Raw genomic sequence first — 27,219 nt, 5'->3', positions numbered from 1 at the left:
CTATCCTTTCTGAGCGGGAAGAGTCTCTCCACCTCTATCCTATCCATCCCATTCATCATCTTATACGTCTCAATGAGATCTCCCCTCATTCTTCTAAACTCTAACGAGTACAAGCCTAATTTATTCAGCCTCTCCTCATAGCTCAACCCCCTCAACTCCGGCATCAGCCTAGTAAACCTCCTCTGCACTCCCTCCAAGGCCAAAATATCCTTGCGTAAGTACGGTGCCCAAAACTGCACGCAGTACTCCAGCTGCGGCCTCACCAATGCCCTATACAGCCGCAGCAAGATCTCCCTACTTTTATATTCAATCCCCCTCGCGATGAAGGCCAGCATCCCATTCGCCTTCCTGACCACCTGCTGCACCTGCAAGCTGGGTTTTTGCGACTCATGCACAAGGACCCCGAGGTCCCTCTGCACTGTCGCCTGCTGCAGTTTTTCTCCACGTAAGTAATAATCCTTCCTACCATTATTCCTACCAAAGTGGACCACCTCGCACTTGCCAACACTAAATTCCGTTTGCCATTTCCTGGCCCATTCGCCCAGCCTATCTAGATCCTTCTGTAGACTCTCCCCAACCTCCACACAATTTGCCTTTCCACCAATTTTGGTGTCATCAGCAAATTTCAACACCCTACACTCGGTTCCCTCCTCCAAATCATCTATATAAATGGTAAATAGCTGTGTTTAGCTGGTGGGTTTGGTGATGACACATCTGAGAATCTCATCTTGGAATCAAATACACCAAGACTGCAAACTGAAGCGAGTCTCAGTTGACATGGAAGGGATAGGATAAAGTTGGTGGTGGGAATTAAAGGCAACTCTTCAGCCTTCCCAATGGGTAGCTGACACTCTTTGATCAATTATGACACCTTCATACTTACTGTGATCAAGCAATTTAGCACAGACTGAGGATCAAATTTGTGATCCTGTTACTACAGTTGGGGATTCCTATATTCATTTACTAAGACAATTATTTCAAAGTATTAGAATGCTAGTGCCTAACGAAAGTGTGGGTGTTGAGATGGGTTGAACCATTTCCATTTCTTCCTGACAGAAACTTTCAGTGTTCACTTCAGCACAGGATAGCTGGGAATTAATATATTGTGCTAGGTATTTTTTCTTTGGCTGCAGTTGTCAGATTTTTACTACTAACGCCATTCAAAATGAGTATTTTTGGTGCATTAGAGATATTATTATATCACATTCTAATTATTGGAGCTGTTTTTCTCTGAAACCTCATTCAAAGTGTGTGTTCAAATCCTAACCATTATAAACCAACATCACACAATGACAGCGTGATTAGGACTCTCGCGGAATCCAGCTGCACTGGAACACATTCACAGAGGACCACAGCGCGCCATTAAACCCACCCAGTTTCCACTTACTCAACGTACATAGTAATTACAGCACAGAGACATGCCATGTGGTCCAGCTGGTCTATGCGGGTGTTAATGCTCCACATGATCTTCCTCCCACCTGACTTCATCTCATTCTAGCAACAAATTCTGCAATTCTCTTCTGCCTTGTGAACTTATTTAGCTTTCCGCTCAGTGCCTATACGCTACTCGCCTAAGTTTCTCCTTGTGATTGCAAGTTCCACATTCAACCCAATCTTATTTCTCCTGAATCCCTTATTGGATTTATTGGTAAGTAAAATTGCCACTAGTTCTCCTTCACAATACGTAACCCATTTGTTGAACTCTGCAGCCCCTTTAAGGTTACCATGCAGTCACATATATATGCATCTAAAAGTAATTGCTCTTGTGTGTGGCCTGTTAAATTCTTGTGTGGCATATTCCCAAGGGAATGTTGTTGGTGTCCGTCTTTCATTTATGGCCCCAAGTTCTTGGACTGATCGCACATAAACCCATAATAAATTAATTGCGTAAAGTAAATTAATTCTGAAGACTAAAATGATATTATGTGAAGATTGAAGGAATACTATATATATCGCTGAGCCTGCTGCACTAATCAGTCGGTTGCAAATTGATCCTCTTTGAATGCCAAGAACAGCACAGAATCACAAAATCTTGTGGCACAAGGGGAGATAGTTTGACCTATTGTGCTGGTTTGTTGAAAGAGCAATCAAGCCTTTTGAACCTGCATGTGTTTTACATCTTCAAGTACCTGTCCAACTCCCTTGTTAAAACTATTTACAGATTCAGTTTCCGCTACCTTGCTGGCACAGTGTTCCAGAGGAGACATTTCCACAGGCAGTACAGAGTTTTATTAGGATGATCCTGGGTATAGAGGAAAGATTAAACAAGTTGGGTCTCTACTCTTTGGAGTTTGGAAGAATGAGGGGTGGTATGATTGAAACATATAAGGTTCTCAGAGAGTTAGATAGGGTAAATTTTGGGAAGTTATTTCCACTCATGGAAGAGTATAGGACTAGAGGGCACAGTTGCAAAATAGGGTGGATTTTAGGAAGAGTTTCTTCTCACCAAGAGTGGTGAATCTTTGGAATTCTTTACCCCAGGAAGCTTTGGAGGCTGACTTCTTGAACATTTTAAGGTTGAGATTGATAAGTCTTTAATCAGTAGGGGAATTAAGTATGACAGAGAGAAGGCAGGAAAATGGGCTTAGTGAGTGTTAAATCAGCCATGATTGTATTAAATAGTGGAGCAGGCTCAAGCGGCTGAACGGCCTACTCCTGTTCCTATTTCAGATGATCTTACTATGATCTTGTATGTCACAACAATTCGGAATGAAAAATATTCTCCTCATCTCCCCTTGGCCAGTTATCTTGATTCTGTGACCTCTAGTTATTTACTTACTGACACGAAGGAGTCATCATTCTCCATCTGCTCAATCAAAATCACTCAGCAGCTTGAAAACCTCTCCTATGTTACCACTTAACCTTCTCTATTCCAAGGGAATAAAACTGAGTTTTTCAACTGTTCCTCATCCCTGGTAGCATCCAGGTAAACCTACTCTCTCATATTTCTAAGGCTTACATCTTTCCTGATGTGTGGTAGCCAGAATTACACAAAATGTACCAGCTGAGCCTTAACCACTGATTTATCATGCTCTAACATAGAATCCATACAGTACTGAAAGAGACCATTCGATCCATTGAGCCTGTACCAACAATCACCAGGACTGCACTTATTTACCCTACTAATCCCCTGACACAAAGTGGCAATTTAGCATGGCCAGTCAAAATAACCAGCACATCTTTGGACTGTGGGAGGAAACCAAAGCACCCGAAGGAAACCCACGTAGACGTGGGGAAATTATACAGACTCCACACAGACAGTGAGCCAAGGCTGGAATTGAAAACGGGTCCCTGGCATGGTGAGGCAGCAGTGATAATCACTACCACGCATGCCACCTGCATACCCAAAGTATGTGGATTTTCAGCCACTTTGTCAATATGCTCCTCCTCTTTCTGTCTATGTACGCCCATAGTTTTCCTGTTGATTTTCTCATATGTGCTCTGTCTGAAGTCAGGTCCTCGGTTCAAAGCTTTCTCTATGTGTCTCCAACTGAGTCTTCTCATTTTTCAATAACTTCCTTCAGTTTTCAAGCCATCTGATATTGATACTTTTATTTTCCTTCCTCTGCACCTTTTCCCTGCAACCTTCCTGCTATAATGTCTTTTACAAACCCAGTTTCCTAATGCAAATTTCTCTCATCCATAAAAAAAATTCCAAATCGAGGTGTTAACATGTTGCTGTTTTTTAAAAACCCATTTACGGATGGACAGGCATCGCTGACTAGGCCAACATTTATTGCTCACCACTAAATGCCCTTTAGAAGGTGATGGTGAGCTGCTGCCTTGATATGCAGCAGTCCGTAAGGTGTAGGTACACCCACAGTGTAGTTTGAAAGTGAGTTCCAGGATTTTGAACCAGTGACAGTGAAGGAATGGCAATATATTTCTAAGTCCGGATGGTGAGTGACTTGGAGGGAAACCTCCAGATGGTGGTTCCCACCAGATTCCTAGGTATTCCTTCAAGATGGTAGTGATCATGGGTGACAAGGTGCTGCCTGAGGAACCTTGGTGAGTTCCTGCAGTGCTTCTCATAGATGGTATGCACTGCTGTCACTGTTTGTCAGTGACAGAGAGATTGAATGTTTTTGGAGGGGTAGCAATCAAGCAGTCTGGTTTGTCCTGGATGATATTGAGCTTCTTGCATGATGTTTGAGCTACACTCATCCATGCAAGTGAAGAATATTCTATCATGCTCCTGATTTGTGTCTTGTGGATGGTGGGCAGGCTTTGGGGAGTCAGGAGGTGAGTTACATGCAGCAGGGTTCAGGACTTCTGACCTGCTCTGGTAGCTGCAGTATTTATGTGGTCAGGTCCAGTTCAATTTCTGGTCAATGGTAACCTTCAGGATGTTGATAGCGGGGGACTCTGCAGTGGTAATGCCATTGAGGTTCAGGGAGCAATGGTTAGGTACTTCTCTTGTTGAAGATGGTCACTGCCTGGCATTTGTGTGGCACTTGTCAACCCAAGCCTGGATGTTATCAGGTATTGCTGCTTTTCGATATGGACTGCTTCAGATTCTGAGGAGTTGAAAATGGTGTTGAATATGAACATTGTGCAGTCATCAGTGAATATCCCCAGTTTTGACCTTATGATGGAGGGAAGGTCATTGATGAAGCAGCTGAAGATGGTTGAGCCTAGAACCTGAGGAACTCCTACAGTGATGTCCTGGAGCTGAGATAATTGTCCTCCAACCACCACAGCCATCTTTCTTTGTGTCAGGTATGACTCCAGCCAGTGAAGGGTTTTCCTCCTGATTCCCATTGATTCCAGTTTTGATGTCATACTCAGTCAAATGCTGCCTTGATGTTAAGGGCAGTCACTCTCACCTCACCTTTGGCATTCAGCATTTTTGTCCATGTTTGAACCAAGACTGTAATGAGGTCAGGAGCTGAGTGATCCTGATAGAACCCAAGCTCCGTGTCCATGAGTAGATTATTGCTGAGAAAGTGCCACTTGATACCACTGTGATGACTCCCATTAGTTTACCAGTGGTCGAAAATAGACTGGTATTTGTCCTCTTTCTTGTGTACAGGACATATCTTAGCAATTTTGCACATTGCCAGATAGATATCAGTGTTGTAGCCAAACTGGAACAGCTAAGGGCGCAACAAGTTTTGGATTACAGCTCTTCAGTATTATTACTGGAATATTTCAGGCCTTTGCAATATATAATGCCTTCAAGGGTTCCTTGAGTGAATTGATTAGGCTGAAGACTGATATGTGTGATGCTGGGGACTTGCAGAGGAGGCTGACATGGATCATCCATGGATCAGCACTTCAGGCTGAAGATTGCTGTGAATGCCTCAGCCTTATCTTTTATGCCAGTGTACTGGGCTCCTCCATCACTGAGAATGGGGATATCTCTGGAGTAAGTTGTTTAATTGTTCACCATCATTCACAGCAGATGTGGCAGGACTGCAGAGCTTAGATCTGATCCATTGCTTACAGAATTGCTTAGCTCTTGTCTATTGCTTGCTACTTATGCTTTTTAGCAAACAAGGAGTCTCGTGCTGTAGCTACACTAGGTTGACACTCATTTTTAGCATGCCGGGTGTTGCTCCAACATACTCTCCTGCACTCTTTATTGAACCAAGGTTGATTCCTTGACTTTGTGATAGTGGTAAACTGGGGGATAGTTTTTTAGGGTATTTATTAGTGTCACAAGTAGGCTTACATTAACACAGAAATGAAATTATTGTGAAAATCCCCAAGTAGCAACATTCCTGCGCCTGTTTGGGTACACTGAGGGAGAATTTAGCATGGCCAGTGCACCTAAGCAACACATCTTTGAGACTGGGAGGAAATTGGAGCACCCAGTGGAAACCCACGCAGACACGGGGAGAATATGCACAGATGGTGACCCAAGCTGGGAATCAAACCCTGGCCCCTGGCACTGTGAAGCAGTACTGCTGACCACTGTGCCACTATGCTGCCCACAGATATGTTGAGTCATGAGATTACAGATTGTTGTTGAGTACAATTCTGCTGCTGCTGATGACCCACAGCATCTCATGGGTGCTCAGTTTTGAGTTGGTAGATCTGTTCGCAGTCTATCCATTTAGTACGGTTGTAATGCCGTGTAGCATGATGCTGGGTATCCTCAATGTGAAGACGGGACTTTATTTCCACAAGAATGTGTGGTTGTCACTCCTATCCAGCTTGTCATTGGCCAAACGTAGCTGCGGCAGACAGTTTGGTGAGGATGAGGTTACATGTGCTTTTCTCTCTTGTTGGTTCCCTTACCACCTGCCGTAGATCCAGTCTAACGGTTATGTCCATTCGGACCTGGCCAGCTTGGACTATGATGGTACTACCAAGCCATTCTTGATGGATATTGATGCCCCCACCCAGAGTACATTGTGTGCCTTTGCTACCCTCCATGCCAGCTGATGGGTGATGGTGTATGGTAATCAGCAGGAGGTTTCCTTGCCCATGTTTGATCTGGTGCTATGAGATTTCATGGGGTTGATGTTTAGCAGTGCCGCCGCCTCTGCCAGTGATTCGAGATATACCAGGGAATGGTCGTGCTGATGTCTAGGGCATTATCTGTAAGGTATAATCCCATTATTATGACTATGTCAGGCTGTGGTTTGACTGGTATGTGAGACAGCTCTCCCAAAAGCCCCTTGTAGTTAGTAAGGAGATGATGCAGGGTCGACATGGTTGAGTTTACCATTGGTGTTTCCATGCCGAGGTTAATGCCGGTTGGTCTATCTGATTTCATTGCTTTTTTGTTTTATTTGTAGTGGTTGGGTTCAACTGAGTGGCCATTTGAGAGGGCATTACCACATTGAGTTGTTTTATCCAGCTTTCTAGTTGGCAACTCTCTCTCCTCTTATTAAATACAATCCTTCCCTTTGTGATCCTTGTCTTAATTTGTTTGTTGCATCTTCCATGTGCAGATATTATGCTTCCGAAATAGATGAATTTTTGCACATGTTCTAGTTCTCTTCCTGAAATGAGAATGTGAATATTTCTTGGTGATTTTGTGAGATGCAACACTTTTGTTCCAAAGTTCGTAAGAATTCTGTGCTTGCTATGAGCGCTTTGTCATCTGCAACTGTAACTGATGTTATCATTGCCCCACCACCCCCTAATGTCTGAATGACAAATTCAGTGTCTTCAAATGTTTCTTTAATCATTGAAGAGAACTGATGATAAACAGCACCCTTGTCAAGCTCCTCTTCCAATTACACATAGTTCTCATTGCCTATTCTCACTGATGCTGTTTGTCCCCAAATATAGATTTCTTACTAGTCTCTCTCTCTCTCTCTCTCTCTGTCTCCCTCCTGAATTGTCTATCTCTCCAGTATACTCCAGTGTCTTTTAGCACATGTCAATCCAGTCAACCCAATCCAAGGCGCTTCAAAATTCACAGACAAACTCATTAGTCACTCCCTGTGTTCACTCATTAATCTGACAATGTCAGTTGCTTCTCTCATCCCCTGAATCCAAACTGGTTATCTCCGATGTAGTTCTGTGCCTTCCCACCCACTCAGTTTGTTACAATTCTTAACACAACCTTCCATGCATGGACGGTCTGACTAACTGTATGAAAGTTACAACATTGGCATGCCTTTGGCTTCTTCCTTAGGATGATCATTATTGTCAGCATGACGTCCTCTGGCCACTCTCCGGATTAATAAATATATTTGTACAGCTTAGTAAACATTTGATATTATGTTTTTAATCTACTCTCATCTATTCCAGCCACTTTTTGAATTTCTATCTCATTTGTTGCTGTTCTTATCTCACTAACACTTCTGGCTTAGTGAAATCAATGATAACATTACTCTTCTAGCTCAATCATTTTGAGCATATGAAAAACATTTTTTAATTAAAAATTTGAAATAATTGAGTTAGAAGAAGAGTATTGTTGATGTTTGCTCACCCACACTTTGCTGAACACTGCCCCATAGCATGGTGAACTCTGAATCATTGAATGGTTTCAAATTGGCGATAGATATGTTTCTGATTTTTTTAAAAAAAGCAGATTAAAGGAGTATGGGAAACAGGTGGGGAGGTGGATTTGAGACCAGGAAGAGATCAACCATGATCCAGTTGAACAGCGGAGCAAACTCAAAGGGCTAAATTGCTGCCGCCTGCTCCTAATTTTTAAAAATTCATTTTTGGGGCATGGGTGTCACTGGCTGGCCAGCATTTATTGTCCATCCCTGGTTTCCCAAGGGCAGTTGAGAGTCAACCCCATTTTTGTAGCTCTGGAATCACGTGGGTCAGACCAGGTAAAGACGGCAGATTTCCTTCCCTAAAGGGCATTAGTGAAACTGATGGGTTTTTATAATAGTCAACAATGGTTTCATCAGTCAGTTCTTAATTCCAGATTTTTTTATTGAATTCCAGATTTTTTTTTGCTGAATTCAAACTCTACCGTCTGCCATGGTGGGATTCAAACCTGGATTCCTAGAAGATTAGCTGAGTTTCTGGAATAATGGTCTAGTGATAATACCACTAGGCCATCACCTCCCAATTCCTATGATCCTATGCCATGGCTCTACCCTTTAATTATCCTTCTCATTATCATCCTGAAGCTTACTGCCATACTCGGCACAGCTTTGCCAATTTCATATCATCTGCTAAATTTATACTGCTGGCTCTATATCTGAGTATAGGTGGTTTATAGGAATTTTACAGAGTAATATTCCGAAAAGTAACCCTTCGAGAACCCCATTGCAAATCATCTTCTAGTCTGAAAATCATCCATGTTTGGCTTCCTGTCACACTGTGCCAATTTTGCATGCATACCACTACTTTCTCCTTCATTCCATGGGCTTCCATCTTATCAGTAAGACTGTTGAGCATAAAAAATTAAATACAGCAACTCTTCCTTTATTTTCAATTATGAAAGGCTTACATACAAGCTCTTAATTCGTGAAATCTTACATTTCACTCTCTTTCACTTGTATTCAAGCCAACAACTATGTGTACATTATGAAACTTCTCTCTCTCTCTCTCTCTCTATATGAAGGTGTTGAAATGATGTAATTATTTTAATTATCAGCAGTATGTTCTTCTCTCCTCTCCTGCCATGCACATTATTGCTGGGGTAAAATGACCCCATCAGCACTGTGCCCTCTGCTATTTTCAAGGTATTAAGCATTCCTCATGGGAGTTTGGACAAGTGACTGTCAGCTGGTCATTCTACCATGAAGGACAGTACATCCAAGCCCAGACTTGTCCTCGCTGCCATTCACACACAGGTCCTGTCTGCATAGGCAATTGCATAAGACTTACCACCCCCCCACCCCCTGTTCACAAACGTTGGGATTTTCAAGTCCTCATGAGCATGCCACCTCCTGGGATCAGTTGAATCCACACAGACCAACGAGAGAAGCAGGTCTTATATGATTAATTTCTAGAGCAGCCTTTACCTGCTAGGTCATAGGGTGAGCCAGCATTAAATTGATCTAAATACTTAAGGTGAGTCAGTAAATCATTGTTTTATTCACTGACTTTAGTATTATGAGTATGTTCTAAAGCATAACTTAAGTTGTGATCAGTTCTCGACTTGTCTGGCTTTTTATAGAGATAAAAAAAAAATTCTTATTTTTTGGTCCTGGCTTAACTATTTATAAATCATTGCAACATTTGTGCCTGATCAGGAGTGGCATTTTTGAAAAAAAACAGTTTAGAAGAATGGCTTTGAATGTACATGCTCAAACCAGAGGATGCTGGTTTCCATAGCAACTCTCACTTGAAAGGATTCAGTGCAGAATTCTAACACTTATGATTTTAAAAAATCAGTTTTCAAAATTGTCAGGGAAGAAGTGTTATAGAGAAATATTTTTCAAAGTAAAAAGCTGTCTAGTGCCAATTTATGACCATCTGTAAAGATCCCAGTGTTCATGTCAAAAGAACCTCCTTCAAACTCTGTCCTGGATGTCAGAATGACACCCTCAATGCCTTGTTGCTTCAGAGCATGGAAGGAGGGACCTCTGTGAAGGTAAGCTCTGTTATGCACTTGTAAATGCTATTGGGCCAGATTTTACTGCGAGATGTAAGTGGTTGGCTGTTTAACATTTGAATTCGCCCATTAACTTTTCATGTTTTGGCAAGTTGCAAACAATGTAACGTCCAAAGTCATTGCACCCTCACTGGGGGCGGGGGGGAGGTGGTTCATAAGGACAGGGAAACAACAATATCTCCTTAAGCAGTCAGATTGAAGGATTGGCGGTGGGAAGTGCAGGATTTAAACCAGGAAATGTAAATTGGAATATTGAATACTGTGTCAAACCAAGTGTAGAACAGGAAATGAGGGGTAAAGGAAGATTGGACTGAGGGACAGGAGACAAAAAATATAGTCTCCATCAAAGATAGCAAGCTGTGGGAATGAGATTTCACACTTGTAAAAGTTAATTTCTGTTGTCAGAAATTTTGTTTAATTGTAATTAAGGCCTACAACACCACTGAAAGTGTGATTAACTTGGAATGAAGAACCCTAACTCTTTCTGATGAGTTTAATCCTTTTATATGCGTAAGTCAAGCAGCTCTGCATCGTTCAGAATGTTTAAATGGTGAGTCAGATGGCAAGATGGAAAATGGAAGGCATGAGGGGAATACTTTGAGGAGTGTTTAAGAATTCTTGGATTACAATCTTTAGAGACTGATTTTTGATTTAGTTTAAGTTTATAAATTGACACATGACTGAAATGTTCTTATAATGGTATTTTGTATGGTCATCAGTATAAACTACAGAAATTTGGTTTACGTTTCGAGATTCACAATTTTTTCTTCCCACAACAAATTGTTAATACTTGGAATGCTTTGCCTGTTGAAGATGTAATGACTTTCAGAAGACTTGTGAGGAACGTAGTGCAGAATTTTCAGGCCTCGTTTGCCCCAAAACTGGAAAATCCCACCTAAGGTCAACGGACCATTCCATGATCCGCTCCGCGCCAGCTCCGATTCCCACCATGGGCGGGACGGTAAAATTTGCCCCATATTGTGATTTTTATGTGTGTATTGTCTGATACTGTTGTTGATCTTGTTTTCAATACTGTGCCTACGCGCTTCACATTGTATGGCAATAAAGATAAATAAATAATGCTGTTTTCGGGAAGCTTACAACAGAACATTGCAACAGCTTCCAGCTTTCCACATTTAATTGTGCATTGAGGTCATTGTACGTTATCCAGTTTGCATATAAAGTTGAGTGCAGTTAGCATCATCATATTTTCACAGCAAAATTCAACTCATTATCATTCCACAGGCATACCCTACCTCACTGTGACTAAAAGATCACTTTTGCTTGCTGAACTAGAGGTAAATTGTAGAGGCTGGTGATCCATGTAGGAAATTTCTGATTTAATTCCTGGTTGGTACCGAATTTGCTTTTTCTGGTCAGTGGCAGCAGAGTGACTGTAATTGGTTGTGGGGGACCCTAGGCTGACAAGGGCAGTGGAAATCACCATGATTTCCACATCTGATCTGATTATCCATTGGCTCCTGGTGAAAGATGCACATTGGTTCATCGGCTTGTTAATATACCTTTGTCTCGGGTCAGCTGGGGAGTGTGCTGGTAGCTGGGACATCAAGCAAGGTCTAAAGCAATAAGATTAGAGGAACAAGAAATACAGAAATAAATTTCTTGAAAACTTTTGGAAAAACATTAAAATTGGTTCTTACAGCAAGACAATTGCTTTCAAAAGAGAACAGCAGAATGCTAGTTTGCCAAAAAAAATCAAGAATCCAAATGAAGATGAAACATGGAAAATTCCATTTCCAAGTTTATTATCACAAGCTCAAAGTCATCATAGATCTTTGTCAAGCAGGATCTGTCACTTCCAGGACCACTTTAGCTGTTTCCTCTTCAAGTTATTGCCACTGAAATTTGATTTGATTTATTATTGTCACGTATTGGGATACAGTGAAAAGTGTTGTTTCTTGCGTACTATACAGACAAAGCATACCATTCAGAGAAAAGGAAAGGAGTGCAGAATGTAGTCTTACAATCATTGGGCAGCACCAGGGACCCAGATTCGATTCCCACTTGGGTCTGTCTAGAGTCTGTACGTTCTCCCCATGTCTGTATGGGTTTCTTCCAGGTGCTATGGCTTCTCCATACTCCAAAAGACATGCTGGTTAGGTGCATTGGCCATGCTAAATTCTCCCTCAGTGTACCGAACAGGTAACGGAGTGTGGTGGCTAGGGGATTTTAAAAGTAACTTCGTTGCGGTTTCAATGTAAGCCTACTTATGACTAATGAATAAACTTCTACTTTAGCTAGGGTGTAGGAAAGATCAACTTTAACATAAGGTAGGCCTGTTCAAAAGTCTGATGGCAGCAGGAAGAAACTGTTTGTTGGAACATGACCTCAGAATTTTGTGTTGCTCTAGCTTACCTTTTGGACAAGTTCTTATACGTGAGGCTGAAGAGTCTGTATGTAATTGCCTGAGTAGGTGTGTTGCATTGTTTAAATACCTCATTATTCCAGTCCCTCAACTTCAGCTATGCTCAGTAATTCTCTCTTGATGGAAGCTAGTGTCCCATTTTATTTTCCCTCTCGTCTTAACTGATTTAGTTTGGATGATCTGAAATGATGCAGTGTAAATATACAGAACACAAGATTTTAATTTCACCTTCTCACTGCTAATGAAGCACACCATCTTAACATCCAAGGCAACATGCCGCTAAGGGATTTAGAATTGAGTCTCTTTGGCTTATCTACTACCTTGAGCATTCTTTAATGTTGTATAATTTCCTGAAAATGCAAATACCAGTACATAAAACCATGGGAAAATGGTCAACAGAATTCCAATATTTATAAATGGCGACGTGGAGTACAAGAGTAATGACAAAACAATTGCTACATCAGGAGCACTGTATGTAGTTTTATCTGCTGCTTCATTGCGAAAATAATAAACACTGGAGAGCTTATAATATAGATTCAAGAGGCTGGTGCCAGAAAACTATAGTTTAATGAGAAACCTGGGATACTGGAGTTGTTTCAACTGAAGCAGAAACAGAGATGAGAGACTTTAATAGAATTTTTCAAATAAGAATTTTGGAAGAGTGACTGAAAAAAGACTGCCTGGAAGTCAGTGACAAAGAGGCCATTGATTTTGGAATTATTAGAAAGGGTTATTGGAGCAAGGAATATTTTGCCAGAGGGAGTGTTTGAAGCAGGCCACTATACTTTTTTTGAAAATGGATAAATATTTGATGCAGAACTTGTGCAGGGTGAAGCAGAGGTAGTTTTGGATTTCTTCCAGCTCAGAACTTGCACAAAACAATGGGCTGAAAGATCTCCCTCTGTGCTGTAAACTTCAATGATTCTATATGTTCCGGTCAAGTGAAATTATTGAAAAATCAGACAGGGCAGTGTGAAACCTGCTTACAAGAAAAATGGACCTCTTTGCTCTCTTACCAAGCCTTTTCAGCTTAAGGGAAGGCTTAACAACAAAAGTTGTTTAGTATGCATGTACAGCATGTGGAGTAAAAGGTCAGAAGCAGAGATATATTCATGCAAATAAGCAGAGTCAACCTGAAACAGTTACCAAAGAAATGAGTGGGGAATCAGATTTTCATACAACACCGATGTTACAATCCTAAGACACCAGTGTGTATTGAAGCAATACATTCTCATTAGATGGTGTTTCATTACCACTGTTGAATTTGCCAATTGGGTTAATTTGATTAAGGGGAGAATTTACGATGGCCTATGCAAATATGGAAGATTGTAGAGAAGGCATTTGCAGTGAGTAACGTAACTAGTCCTGTTTGACGATACTAGATTGGATCCTGGCTTTCCACCTCTAAGATGAGTGGGTGCAGATCCACAGCACCTAATTACCACTAATTAGTTTTTCAGCTCTGAGGCTACATGTATGTTAATATGAGAAATGAACAAATACCACACCTGTGGGAACGGTGAATAAGACATTATGGTCTGCATCAAACTTATTTTTATTCGTTCATGTGATGTGGGCTTCACTGTCTAGGTGAGCAATTAATAGCCATCCCTAATTGCCCTTAAGAAGGTGATGGTGACACTATATTGGGCACAGAAGCAACATTTCAAAGATTGTTTCTAGCATCAGCCCCAATAACCCTCACTCCACTAATGATCCTCTTGCAGAGTGGCAGCAGGTTCCCTGTTCCCCTACCAATTGCCCCCAATAGGCCCCACCTCCCCTTGGCACTGCCTGGTACTCAATGGGCACTGCCCAAGGGCACCCTCCCCCTAACCCCTGACTTTCCAGAGAGGCCTCAATGGCCTCTGTTCCCTCCAGCAGTGTCGGGCATCTGTTGCCCATTAGTCGGGTGCAGTTGCAAATGCCGCAGGAGAGAACTGCTCCCAGAGGGGATGGAAGGAGATGGTAGTGAGCCCAGAGAATTCCATCCCAGGCCCACTAATCATATTGAAACGTTAATTTCAGTATGATAATCAGTTCCGTGCCAATTTCCAGCGTGATGCTGGTTATGCTCAAAAACCTCACCTGGGAGGCACACAGAAGCCCAGGCGACCGGTGTGTCGCTGATGTTTCCTAGCCCACTGCACTACTTGGGCAGCGCAGCAGGCTGGGAGAATCCTGGCTAATATCCTTCCTTAAAAAAGGACACGAAAACTGCTCACAGTACTCCAGATGTGGCCTCACCAGCACCTTGTGCAGTTGCAGCAAGACTTCCCTTCTCTTAAGTTCCTTTATGTTGCAGTTTTCTGCTGTTATCCTCCATTGAAATAATACTCTTGTTCTTTTGTTCTCCTTTCAAAGTGAACAACTTCACGTTTTCCCACATTACACTCCATTTGCCAATATTTTGCCCACTTTACCTATCAATATCTCTTTGTAAACTGTTTGCATCCCTTTCGCAACTTGCCTTTCCACTGATGATGAGTTCAGTGCAGATACCTGACCCATGTTGGAAAAGTGTATGTTCTCACCGATGTTTATCATTCTGTTTGACCGAGCTGTGCTTCCTCTCCTCTAACCTCTCCATCACTAAGACTGCCTGATATCACATTTTTCACATCGCCTGTCACAGCTTGTCTGCTGCTGAAACTCTCATCCATGCCTTTGGAGTAAACACATGTTGAGTAACATTGCACTTCTACCAAGCACATTCCATAATGTTGAGCTCATCCGAAACTCCGTTACCCTTATCTGAGCTCACGGCAAGTACCATTCATCCATCACTCCTTTAGCTGCTGAGCGACATTGGCTTAGATTCAGCAAGGCTTTGATTTTTTTAAAAAAATCTTGTACTTAACCACCTAATGCAAGAAACCATAGAGGGTCGTGAATGAAGTCCAGTCCATCAGTCAAACCAGCTTCCCACCCATTGGCACTTTCTACACTTCCTGCTGCGTCGGAAAAGCATCCAGCATAATCAAGGACCCCACACAGCTGGACATTCTCCCCTCCCCCTCCTCCCCCCCCCCCCCCCCCCCCCATCAAGAAAAAGATACAAAAAGTCTGAGGTCACCTACCAACCAACTCAAGAGCAGTTTCTTCCCTGCTGCCATCAGACTTTTGAATAGACCTACTTCACGTTAAAATGATCTTTCTGTACAGTCTAGCTATGACTGTAACACTACATTTTGCACTTGTTCCTTTCCGTTTCTATGGACAGGAAGTCTCAACTCCAGGTTAATGTCCAACAGGTTTATTTGGTAACATGAGCTTTCAGAGCTCTGCTCTTTCAGGTGAGTCACTCACCTGATGAAGGAGCAGCACTCGGGAAGCTTGTGCTATCAAATAAACCTGTTGGATTTAAACCTGGTGTTATGAGACTTCTTACTGTTCCTATTCCAGTCCAACGCCAGCATCTCCACATCTCTGTGGGCAGTATGCTTTGTCTGTTTAGCGCGCAAGAAACGATACTTTTCACTGTGTACTAATACATGTGACAACAATAAATCAAACTCAAATTAAAAGTAAATAAATGATCCTCTGTTTTCAAATCCTCCCATTGTCTTGACCATCCCTTATCTCTGTAACCTCCTGTCATTGTACAAAATTTTGATCCCTTAAATTTCCCCCATTTTGACCTCTTGTTTATCTCTGACTTTCATCACTCTATCATTGACACCAATAACTTCAACTACCAAGGCCCTAAACACTGAAATCTTTCTGCTGCTTTCCCCTCTTGGACCAAGTTTTTGGTCACTTGGCCTATAATCCCCATATCTGGCTCGGTCTGAGACTGTCTTGATGTTGCTAAGAAACACCTTGGAACATTTTACTCCATTCAAGCTGCTGTATACATCAAGATTGTTGTTGAACGGTGCTGGAAATCCACTGTTGGCCAGTCAGCATCTGACTGGCTAGGATGGACTGCAGATGAAAAACACAAATGTTAACCCATCATTCTTTCATGGTTGCTGAGTGGGCCACTGTGAATTCTAATACTCTCCATTGTTCTTCATTTCTGAGCTCTGGCTTTATATTTTCTCTGTGGTGTTGCAAAGCCTGCCTCGGTGAAGTGTATCAATATGAGTTTTGTCATTCCCCTGGGCAGGGTCTTATGTGCCTATATTCCACTTTCGATTAATGTTTTGTTTCTTTTCTCTCCCACCCAGCTGTCTCTAAAATGCAGAGCACCAGAGGTGTCACATTACGTCTACCAAGTCTATGATACTCTCCTGAAAAACTGAAGATGAGAAACACACCCCAATCGTAATGGAAGAACCCATCTTACTGCACTCCATCTTACTGTCAGTGCATATATGAAATGGATCATCAACAAAATCTACATTTGTTTTTTTAATGGAAATGCACTGATTCAATGGCGAAACCTGCAATTGTATATGTTTAATAGGTGTCAACCACAGTCTTTATTGTTGCCAGAAATTTTGTTCTATTGTCTGCTTTCTTTTTTTTAAAATACCACTATTGAGACCACTATTTCAAGGTGATGTTATTCCATCTGATTTATTTGTTGTGTGCCAATTTTGTTCTGTTTTAATAATTGCTTTAAATTCTACGTATAATTGAGATAGGAAATTCTGGGACCATACAAATCCCCACAGGATACATCAAATGCGGGGTGTGTCTTAAAAGGAAACGGAGGTATATTCAGGGGGAAGTACAGAGAGCTGAAGCATTTAACCCCCGAGGTTGCTTTCCCCACTAAAGCATTTGTCCAGTTGTTAAAGTTGCACTTAATCACATCTGTACAAGATGTCCTGTCAGTTGTTTGTATGTTTTTGCTGCCAAACTCTTGCAGGTTCTCCAACTGTTTCATATTGGCATTTCAATAAAGTGCTACCGTTGCCTATGTCAGTTACCCAAGCTAATCTGTGATTGGGAACCCTGCTGTCTTTATGAGGTAGGTATTTCTCGCTGAAACTGCTGTCATCTGACTTCTCCTGAAACTTGGGTGGGGGTGTTGCATCCCTGTTGAAAGGTGAGGAATTTCTCACTTAAGGGTAGGAGGTTGCATCTTCAAAGGTGTCGCCAGTTTTAAGGGTTGTATTTGCAGTTACACTTGTAAACAGTATCAGATACCATGCCTGCACCGTCCTGATAAAAAGACGCCCAATTTTTGTAGATTATTTGTATTTGTTGCAATTTTTCAAAAACTTTTTTTTAAATTCGCCGCTGTTCTCAATAAACGGTTTGTCAAAATGATGACAGTGGTGTGGTAAAGCAGACAGCAAAGTGTTGCTGAAATGCTATTCACTGCATATACTTGGGTGATGCATCGAGTGACCCTTATTACTGCCAGCCTTTTCTTTGTAATTGCAGTTACTTTTTTCGGACACAACATAGTGCATGTTCACATCTTATAAATCTATAAAATACTGAATAAAGGGGAATGAATCTAACATGGTGGCTGGAATTTTACTGCCCACAGCCACAGGAATTGAAGCAGGCAAGGGGCAGACTATGGAAAGGTCTGTCGACCTCAGGCAGGATTTTACGGTTTCGGGAAGAACAAGGCCCTAAAATCCTGCCCAGCATCTTGCTGACCATCTGGCGGGGTGGGGGTTGGTGGTGGTGGTGGTGGTGGTGTGCTGCCTCGTGAATGGAATTGGTGTTTAGGTGTATTGTACTGATATCAGGAAGATCTTTTTTGACTTGTGTCTCTAAATGACAGGTGGTTTGGCACATGCCTCTCTGTCCAGTGGTTGCTTAATGAGTCAGGAATGAGGATCAAATTTTATGGAACTTCTCTTAATTTAGCCTCACTGAATGTGTATTCTGTTTTCTGGCCAGACTGGTTCCATAACCCCTATTAACTGGGTGCAGTCAGGCTATCATCTATCCATAACGTTGGCGGTTTTAAGAATTATTGTTAAGCATTATGTGACTTGTACAAACAATCAAGTTTGAAACCCCCAGAGTGATTGTCATCTCTGTTGAGCACCAGCAGTATGTTATATTGGAATCTTACCCTCAGCAGTGCCAGCATGTACCTTGCACTGCATTCAATAATCTGAAAACCACATAATGGAAAACGTCACAACAGGTTTATCTCCGACAGAATTTTACTTATTCCCGTGTGGAAATATTTCACAGTGGTTTTGAACAATTTCCTACTTTATTTATTTATGTTGTATCCTTGTAACTCCAGAGATTGCATTCTCTGTAAATTAGCAAGGGTTCCTTGTGGCATTAGAAGAAGTACTCGAGCAAAGTCGGGGATAAACGAGTAGAGGTTATGTTATCGCTTAGTTCTCGGAGCTTGCATGCTGTTTTATGGTGATGTACTTCAGCCTCTAGAGTGCTTCTGAAGTCTTTTTCTCATCTCCAGCGAGATAATCTCCAGTTGTGAGAAGTCAGAAAATACTGTCTGGGCCAAGATAAATATCTAGGGTGTAACGTTAACAGGATTTAATTCTGTTGACTTCTCCCACCCACCCACGTCCCAAATGTACAAAACAGAATCCTGTCTTAACTCTGAGTAGGCATATCCTATATATCTTTCACTCTTTTTATTATCTTGAGCTAAATGGGTTTGTTAATTTGCTCGGGAGTGCTGTGCTGATTTATAGTTCAAAGTGTAAGTGTTCTCTGGGTCGATCAGTGTTAGTACATACAATTTAGTACATGCATGCTGTGGTTTCCATGTGACAACAAAATTGCTGACCTGAAGTGGTAGATGATTGCCAATTGCTAATCCGTTTGCAGTTTTAAACCAAGTTTATTATTTGATGACAGTTCCATAGGGGACTTGGAATAGGCCAACCAAACTATTCTGGAAAGTTCAAAAGTTAAAGCAGAGAGGAAGAGCAGCGTCCTGTTAGTCCGTGACATCACAGTGCATCATTCCTTCTCTTGGACAAGGTAACTAACAGATGCTAGACGATTCTCAAGAAGGAAAAAAATTACATCTCAGCCACTGTAAATAGAACTACCCTTAGCGACTGGCAAGTGAGTGCAATAATAAGCCCCAAGGACCAGTGAGATAAACAGCAGGAATGAGCCAAATGATCAGTGGAGTCTGCTCCACCATTCAATACGCTTATGGCTGCTATTGGGTTTCAACTGCATTTTCCTGCCCGCTCTCCATAACCCTTAACTCCCTGAGACGCCAAAAATCTGTCTACCCCAGCCTTAAACACATTCTGCCAAGGAGAATCCGCAATGCTCTGGTATGGAGCATTTCAAAGATTCACAACTCTTTGAGTGAAATAATTTCTCCATCATCTCAGTCCCAACTATCAGTCGCTTATCCTGAGACTGTTTTAGACTCCCTGACCAGCAGAAACAGTTTCTCAGCATCTCCCCTGTCAAGCCCCTTGTAGGTTTCAGTGAGATTGCCTCTTGTTTTTCTTCTGAACTGCAGAGAATGTAAACCCAATTTACTCAGCCTCACATCAAAGGACAACCCTCATCCCTGGGACCAATTTAGTGAACTTTTGCTGTAGCACCTCCCAAAGCACCTTTCTTAAATGTGGAGACCAAAACTGCATACAGTATGTAGTCTCACTATAACATTGTACAATTGTGGTAAGACTTCTTTATTCTCATGCCACTACAGGTTCCATAATTGTCAGCTGTTTTGAACTCGAGGTAAAGAGTAAATCAGTCAGAGTCCACACTCTCAAGAAATGCACATTGTTTAGCCATATGCCAATGGAATGCATTCTCACCTCTCTTTGTTGGGAAGGCTGTCATATGGGGATTAATTGTAAATACCTGCCAGCACTCAGTGTCCACCTTGCCCCGGAGAAGTGGCTTGGAGGAGGAATCAAGAGTCCTGGAACTGTACTTCAGTGAGGTTAGTTCTTTGAGGAGAGAAGGGAATTGGGGGTGGGTTTTAAAAATATATTTGATATGCTGGGATTTTTACATTCTAATTAAAATAAACGAATACTTGTCCAAACATCTATAGAGGGAATCGATGGTATTTTCCAAGTCTCTTAAGTTACACTTTTTATACAAGAGGCCACATAAATTTGCACAGTACAGATACTGTAGTGTAGTGGCTAAATTACTAGACTAACAATTTAGAGGTTTTGATGAATAATCAAAAGATTAGTTCAAATTTACCTTGGCAATTTGAGATTTAGAATTCAGTTTTTAACAATTTTAAAAACCTGGCTTCATCATAAAAAGGCAAGATTAATTAATTTCATTTAGTGAAAGAAAACTGATGTCCTTACTTGGGCTTATATGTGACTTATTAAATTCTGCAAGTCACTGTTATAAATGCCATATAAAAAAAGTCCTTGTCTGTCAGAAAGTAGGAAAGAATTCCACGGAAATATTTCTAAACAATGTGCATTTTATGTAATGAAACATCTCGTATAGTCAAACCATCCCTGTTCACTTCTTTGAATTCCATTTGCAAGTTGTGGGTGTTGCTGGCTGGGTCAGTGTTTATTGCCCATCCTTAATTGCCCTTGAGCTGAATGACTTGGTCAGCCATTTCAGTAGGGCAGTTAAGAGTCCACTGCATTATTGTGGATCTAGAATAGAATCCCAATGGTGTAGAAGGAGGCCATTCGGCCCATTGAACCTGCGTTGACAATAATCCCACCCACCCCATCTATTTAGCTTGCTAATTCCCCTGACACTATGGGGCAATTTAATATGTACAATTAATTGTACCCACTCATCATTGGACTATGGGAGGAAACCCATGCAGACACGGAGGACGTGCACACGTCCAGACAGTCACCCAAGGCTGGAATTAAACTCTGATGTTGTGAGGTGGCAGTGCTAACCACTGTGCCATCGTGCTGCCCTTAACCTGGCTGGGTCTACACATGATCTAGAGTCACATGGAAGCTCAACCAGATTAAGGGTAATAGATTTCCTTCTCTAAAGGACTTTAAAGAACTAGATGTGTTTTTACAACAAACGTTTCTTGATCATCATTAGATTTTGAATCCAATAAAAGCTGGAATTAAAATGTCATCTGCCATTTGAACCCAGGTACTTGGATTACTAATACAGTGCCAATGCAACTAGGCCACCGCCTCCTATTAGTGCTCAATCTGATGTCAGCATGCTGCTACTTTCTATCAATATGCAAGTGCACATTTTGCAGTCTCTAATGCCTGATGCCTTCAAGTGACTTTTAGAATCGGAGTTGTTTTGCTTGCCTCACAGGGAGGATTACGACACTTGTGAGTTCTCTGTTTCGCATCATGGTGGGATGGGAACACAACAAGCTTCTGTGAGGCTCAAATCAATTGGGTGCACTTCCTGAAGGATGTCATTGATATGAGCATGGGGGAAGGGTTCTGAATTGAGGGTGAATGGTTCAAGAGTTATCCATGATAGATTCACCATCCAGCCACGGAAGTGGAAGTCGAGGGAAAGGAAATGACTGTTTGCAAAATGAGTTTAGCACGATGCTTTTGTGTGAATTGTTCTCTTGAAAGAATAAAAACACTTCAGTTTAGTTTGGTTGCTGACGTGTATCTTGACCACCCCTCTCCCCCTCCCCCTCCCTATTTCTGTGAGACAACTTAATAAAGTTTTATCGTCTCTCAATGCTTTCCAAATATGTTGTATTGCTTGTCAGCTGTACTCGTGTGTGTATTAAAAGAAATAATAATTGTTTTCCAAATTTACCCATAATATGCCAATGTTAACGTGCCCTTGTGCTTCAGATATTAGAATTCTGATTTCCAATAAATTGATTGATAATATGCTCTTCTGAATGTTACCGGATTTGGTAAAGTTGAATGCACTTCACGTGCCCATTAAAATCTGGCTTCCCGCAAAGTGTTTTTGCTGTGTTTGTCAGCTATTATGAGTCACATTCAAACACAATGTGCAGTTAGCGCTGAACCATTATGGCCCGGAGCTTTAGGGAGATAATCAATTGGTAATTATTGCTGAATGTGTTTACTAGTTTGCTGTGGGTGGAGCATTTTCTCAGCTTCTGGCACGTAGCATCAGAATTGAGCTCGTGAATTTAGATTCAAAGGAGGAATTCTCCTTTATACAACGCCTGACCCCGTCTCTTAGATATCTAAAGAGTTTCACACAAAATTGACTGTAATGAGCACTAACATGGCTGGTGTTCTGTACACAGCAAGATCTCTCAAAAATGGTACAAGAGAAAATGTGACAGTATAGATAGTAAGTTGATGGAGCATCGAGTTAATGATCATTACTTATACTGGAAAACAGCATTTCCGTTGGAAATGGTTTATTGCTAGTGGTTGGTACTGGAACTGAGTATTTTGGGGATGCCAACGTTCCCAAAGATTTGTTGACCTGGATAGTAACTTCAGAATACTCTGTTAACTAATCAAAGTTACCTTTAATGAAATAACATTGCATTAGTGTTGAAACAATTTGCGTAAGTATTGAGACAGCATCAAGCAATACAAAGAGCCATCAAACCAAGTAATCAATGTTTAGGCAGTAAGTGATCCCTTGTCAAAGAGCTTTTGCTCTTCTGCCAGAGGGACATCCACCTCTGGTGGAGCTTTATCAAGCTCTCAGTGCTTGATCTGTCCTGATGTTCCTATCATAGATGGTTCTTTCTATTGGGGCAATGAGTAATGCAACCCCCATTTTTGTGTAATGGGTCACCGTTATTAGGCATTGATGATGGGTGGTTGGCTGTTTGTTGTGTGTCACATAGCTTCACTGGATGTTAAACAAGTGTTATTGTCTTACTTGTTTTAGTTTGTTCATTTTGTTCCAATCAAAAGTGGACCTGCACAGTGATTTCTCTGCAGATTGCTTTCCCATTTTAAAGCAGTTTAAATGCACAAAGTGTTGGGGATCAGTACTAACCCATTTTCACCTTTCAATATACACAAATGCTTTGTAGCTGGGCACAATATTTAATTGGAAATCGTGAACAGTGGAGAACCATGAAAGACCTAAAGTTGTAGACAGACAATGGGCAGCCAAATGGTAAATGAGAAAAAAAGCAAAGCATTCAAAATACTCAGCAGCTCTGGTAACACCAGAGCACGAAACACGGTTAAATTAACTGCAACCTTTCATCAGAAGTGGTAAATGCAATTTAACAACACAATTTACATTTGTATGTCACGTTGAACATAGTAAAAAGCTTCACAGAATCATTATCTGACAGAAGTTGACATTGATCCGGATGAGATATTAGGACAGATGATTACTTAATAAAATGTAGGTTTAAAAACAAAATCTTAAAGGACCAGAGCAGAGATAGAGAAACAAAGCAGCTTGGAGATGGAGTTCCAGAGCTTAAAGCCTGGACTGCAAATGATTGAACCACCAATGTGGGACCAAGGGAGGGGAGAAAAATATTGAATTGTGGGAAATGAGAAAAGGGATTGGGGAATACACTTTGATACTGAAGGATATAGATAAGTAAAAAGACCTGAAAGTTCATACACTCCGTAGAAGCTCAACTGATGAAGCCATCAAAATGACAGAAATATTTTATAAATAGGAATAGAGTGCAAAAGTAAGCCTGTAAGAAATCATAGAATCCCCACAATGCAGAAGGAGGCCCTTCAGTTCATCAAGCCTGCACTGACTCCACAGAACATTTTTGCACGTCACTTACCCCTGTAACCTCACACATTTATCCCACTAATCCCCTAACCTACACATCTTGGGACATAGAGGCAATTTACTATGGCCAATCCACCTAACCTGCCTCTTTAAACTGTGGAAGGAAACTGCAGCATCAGGAGGAAACCCACGCAGAACATGCAAACTTCACAAAGAAAGTCACCCAAGGCTGGAATTGAACCTGGGTCCCTGGTGCTGTGAGGCAGCAGTGCTAACTGCTATGTCGCCCCTAATCTTTACAAGGCACAGTTTAAGCTGCTGCATTCAGTTTTTGGAACCTCATCAGAGAAAGGATATTAAACATATGGACTATAGAGTAGATTCAGCAGAATAATGTCAACCATAGAAAATTACAATTAAAGACTTGAATTCTGGAAGACTTTCTGGTTAGATGCATTGGCCATGCTAAATTCTCCTTCAGTGTACCCGAACAGGCGCCAGAGTGTGGCAACCATGAGATTTTCACAATAACTTCATTGCAGTTTAATGTAACCTATTTGTGACACTAATAAACTTTGCTTCCAATGCAGCAGAAGAATGGGTGTTCTGGTAATTTTGCAAGATTTTAATGGCGTGTATAAAGACATTTCCTTTGATTGAGGAATGATGGCTGGTTATCAATTCATGTTTATTACTGAGTGTGAGGGAAGAAATAAGAAATGTTCTCATGCAGAGTCTTGAAGAATGGAATCTTCTGCCATACGAGTAAATGAGGCAAAGTACATTGCACCCTTAAGGGAAAAATTGGGTAAATATTTGAAATGGAAACAATGCCGGTTATGGGATGTGTGTGGGAATATTAGGATTAGTTTTGAATTTCTCTAGCAAAGAAGCAATGGACTGCGTGGCCACTTTCTACAGTGTAAATGTTGACGATGTTACGACCTATGAAATTGAGCAGCTAGTTAATCTGTTTTCATTATATTGTTGAGGGAAATAAGGTAGCCAGACACCAGAAGCAATTAAAATAGTGCTATGTGATTCTTAGTATACTTCTGGATTAGTGGATACAAATGGATGTTGGTTTGACATCTCAGTTGAAGGATGGCTGCTCCGACAACACTGTACGCCTAAAATAATGCTGTGAAGAATCATTCTATGTTCTTAAGCTGAAGTCTCAGGGTGGAGTTTGATGCAACCACCTTCTGTGTCTGAGGTAAGTGCTTTCAACTGAACAAATCTGACAAAGTTCTGTCTATATCCCAACAATATGTCTCAAGTCTATCCTGATTAGAGCCTTCTACTCTGTTTGTTTCTCACAGTAGCTGTTATCATGGCCCCTGAATGACACTACCAATTTACTTCTGAAATGTAATCAGTTTTATGCTGTACACTTTGTGCACCGGAACTAGGGTGAGTCAACATTTCACCAGCTGCATAGAGACAAGATTTGGTACCTAATTAAGGAACAGTTTGCTGATCCACTGTTGTCTTTCCAGTTGGAGTTTAGAATGCAGTTCAATTAAGGTGCTCTATGCAGGGCCTCTTGTTCACTAGCTAGATGTTTTGAGTTAAGGTCATTCACCATAGATCATGTCCACTTCTTTATACTGTTGTCAGTATGATTGATCAGCTTAGAGAGAGCCAACATTCCTTATTGCTGTTTGTAAAGGTTTGTACCATGCCACTGTCATCCTTCCAAGTCCTCAATGATACTGAAGGTGGCCATCAATCTTTAAACCAAAAGAACCTGGAAAGATTGGCAAAGGACAGAGTGCCTTTGTCAAACGAGATGGGGTTAGGCTATTGTAAAATATTGGTTTGTAGGCATTAGCATAGCAATCGATCTTTTCAACACTAAAACCTGGGCAGATCCTCATGATGTATTGTCAGAGGTGGTCTCTTTTCAATGAGACACAGGAACTGCAGTGAGCCAATCAGTCCCTCAAGCCTGTTTCACCATTCAATTCAAACATGGCTGGTTAATTTAACTCTATTTGCCCATCTCAGTTCCATATCTCTTGTTAACTTTGCCTAATAAAGGACAGCATGGTGGCACAGTGTTTAGCACTGCTGCCTCACAGCGGGTTCAATTTCCAGCTTGGGTCATTTTTTGTGCAGAGCCTGCATGTTCTCCCCTTGTCTGCATGGGTTTCCTCCAGATGCTCTGATTTCCTCCCACAGTCCGAAATACGTGGGTTAGGCAAATTGGCCATGCTAAATTCTCCCTCAGTGTGCCCAAACAGGCACCGGAGTGTGGCGACTAGAGGATTTTCACAGTAATTTCATTGCAGCATTAATGTCAGCCTACTCATGACATGAATAAATAAACTAAACTAAAAATCTAGCAATCTAGAATTTTTCAATTAACCCTTAGTGTCAGTTTTTGAAGAGAGTGGGAGGAGAGAGTGGACAGTGAATGTTATAGACTCCTACTTTCCTTTGGGTGGAGATTTACCTGACTTTGGTCCTCAGTGGCCTACACCTCATTTTAAGACTCTTTCCCCTTGTTTTGGACTCCCACACCTGTAATTCGGGACTAGAAACCTACTCTATGCAGACTTTTCCCTCACAATTCACCAATTTCATGGTACAATTTGTGAGTGTTAGCACTGCTGCCTCACAGCTCTGGAGACCCAGGTTTAATTCCGGCCTCTGGTCACTGTCCATGTGGAGTTTGCGCATTCTCTCCATGTCTGCATGAGTTCCCTCCGGTGTTCCGGTTTCCTCCCAAAGATGTGCAGGTTAGGTGGATTGGCCATGCTAAGTTGCCCCTTAGTGTCAGGGAGATTTATAGGATAAATACATGGAGTTACTGGTTAGGGGCTGGGTGGAATTGTCGGTGCGTTGTAGGGATTCTATGACTTAGTCCTGTATCGTTCTGTTGACTACACTCTCCAAGGCCGGTACATCCTTTCTGAGATGACAGCTGAACGAAGCACTCCAGATACAATCTAAGCAGAGCTTTATGCTAACTTCCACCTCTTTGTACCCCAATCCTTTTTCATTGAGGGTGAACGTTATATTCACCTTTTCAAAATGATTTTTGTACCTTTTTTGTTTTGTAGATTTTAGTGATTTCTGAACTTGGATCTCTAATTCCCTCTGCACCTCCACCGTTCCTGACTTCTTATAATTTAGAAAATACTATAATTTATCTTTCTTAGGTCTAAAGTGGGTAATCTTGCACTTCCCAGAATGAACTCCATCTGTCACTTCATCAAAACCTCTGTGACTACCCATCTACACTTACTGTAAAAAGTTTAAACCCAGATTCTGGCTGCTCTCTCATGTTGCTGTAAAAATACCCTGTTTTAAAGAGCAGGGGACTTCTCCC

General features: G+C 41.5%; 1 protein-coding gene across 2 annotated transcripts in view; it reads left to right on the top strand.

The window, feature by feature from the left end:
- ap2b1 (adaptor related protein complex 2 subunit beta 1) overlaps positions 1 to 17,933 on the top strand; it is a 272,901-nt gene extending 254,968 nt beyond the window's left edge. For both annotated transcript variants that reach the window (XM_080210859.1, XM_080210856.1), the window contains one exon: positions 16,541 to 17,933. In XM_080210859.1, coding sequence (XP_080066985.1) covers positions 16,541 to 16,615 — 75 coding nt within the window. In that variant the 3' untranslated portion in view covers positions 16,616 to 17,933. The remainder of the gene's footprint in view (positions 1 to 16,540) is intronic.
- The last annotated feature ends 9,286 nt before the right edge of the window (positions 17,934 to 27,219 follow it).

This window comes from Carcharhinus amblyrhynchos, chromosome 23 (assembly GCF_965287045.1).
Source record: "Carcharhinus amblyrhynchos chromosome 23, sCarAmb.v2.hapA, whole genome shotgun sequence".
Lineage (NCBI taxonomy): Eukaryota > Metazoa > Chordata > Chondrichthyes > Carcharhiniformes > Carcharhinidae > Carcharhinus > Carcharhinus amblyrhynchos.
The sequence above is the reverse complement of the archived record's forward strand: the minus strand, read 5'-3'. Positions and strand labels throughout refer to the sequence as shown.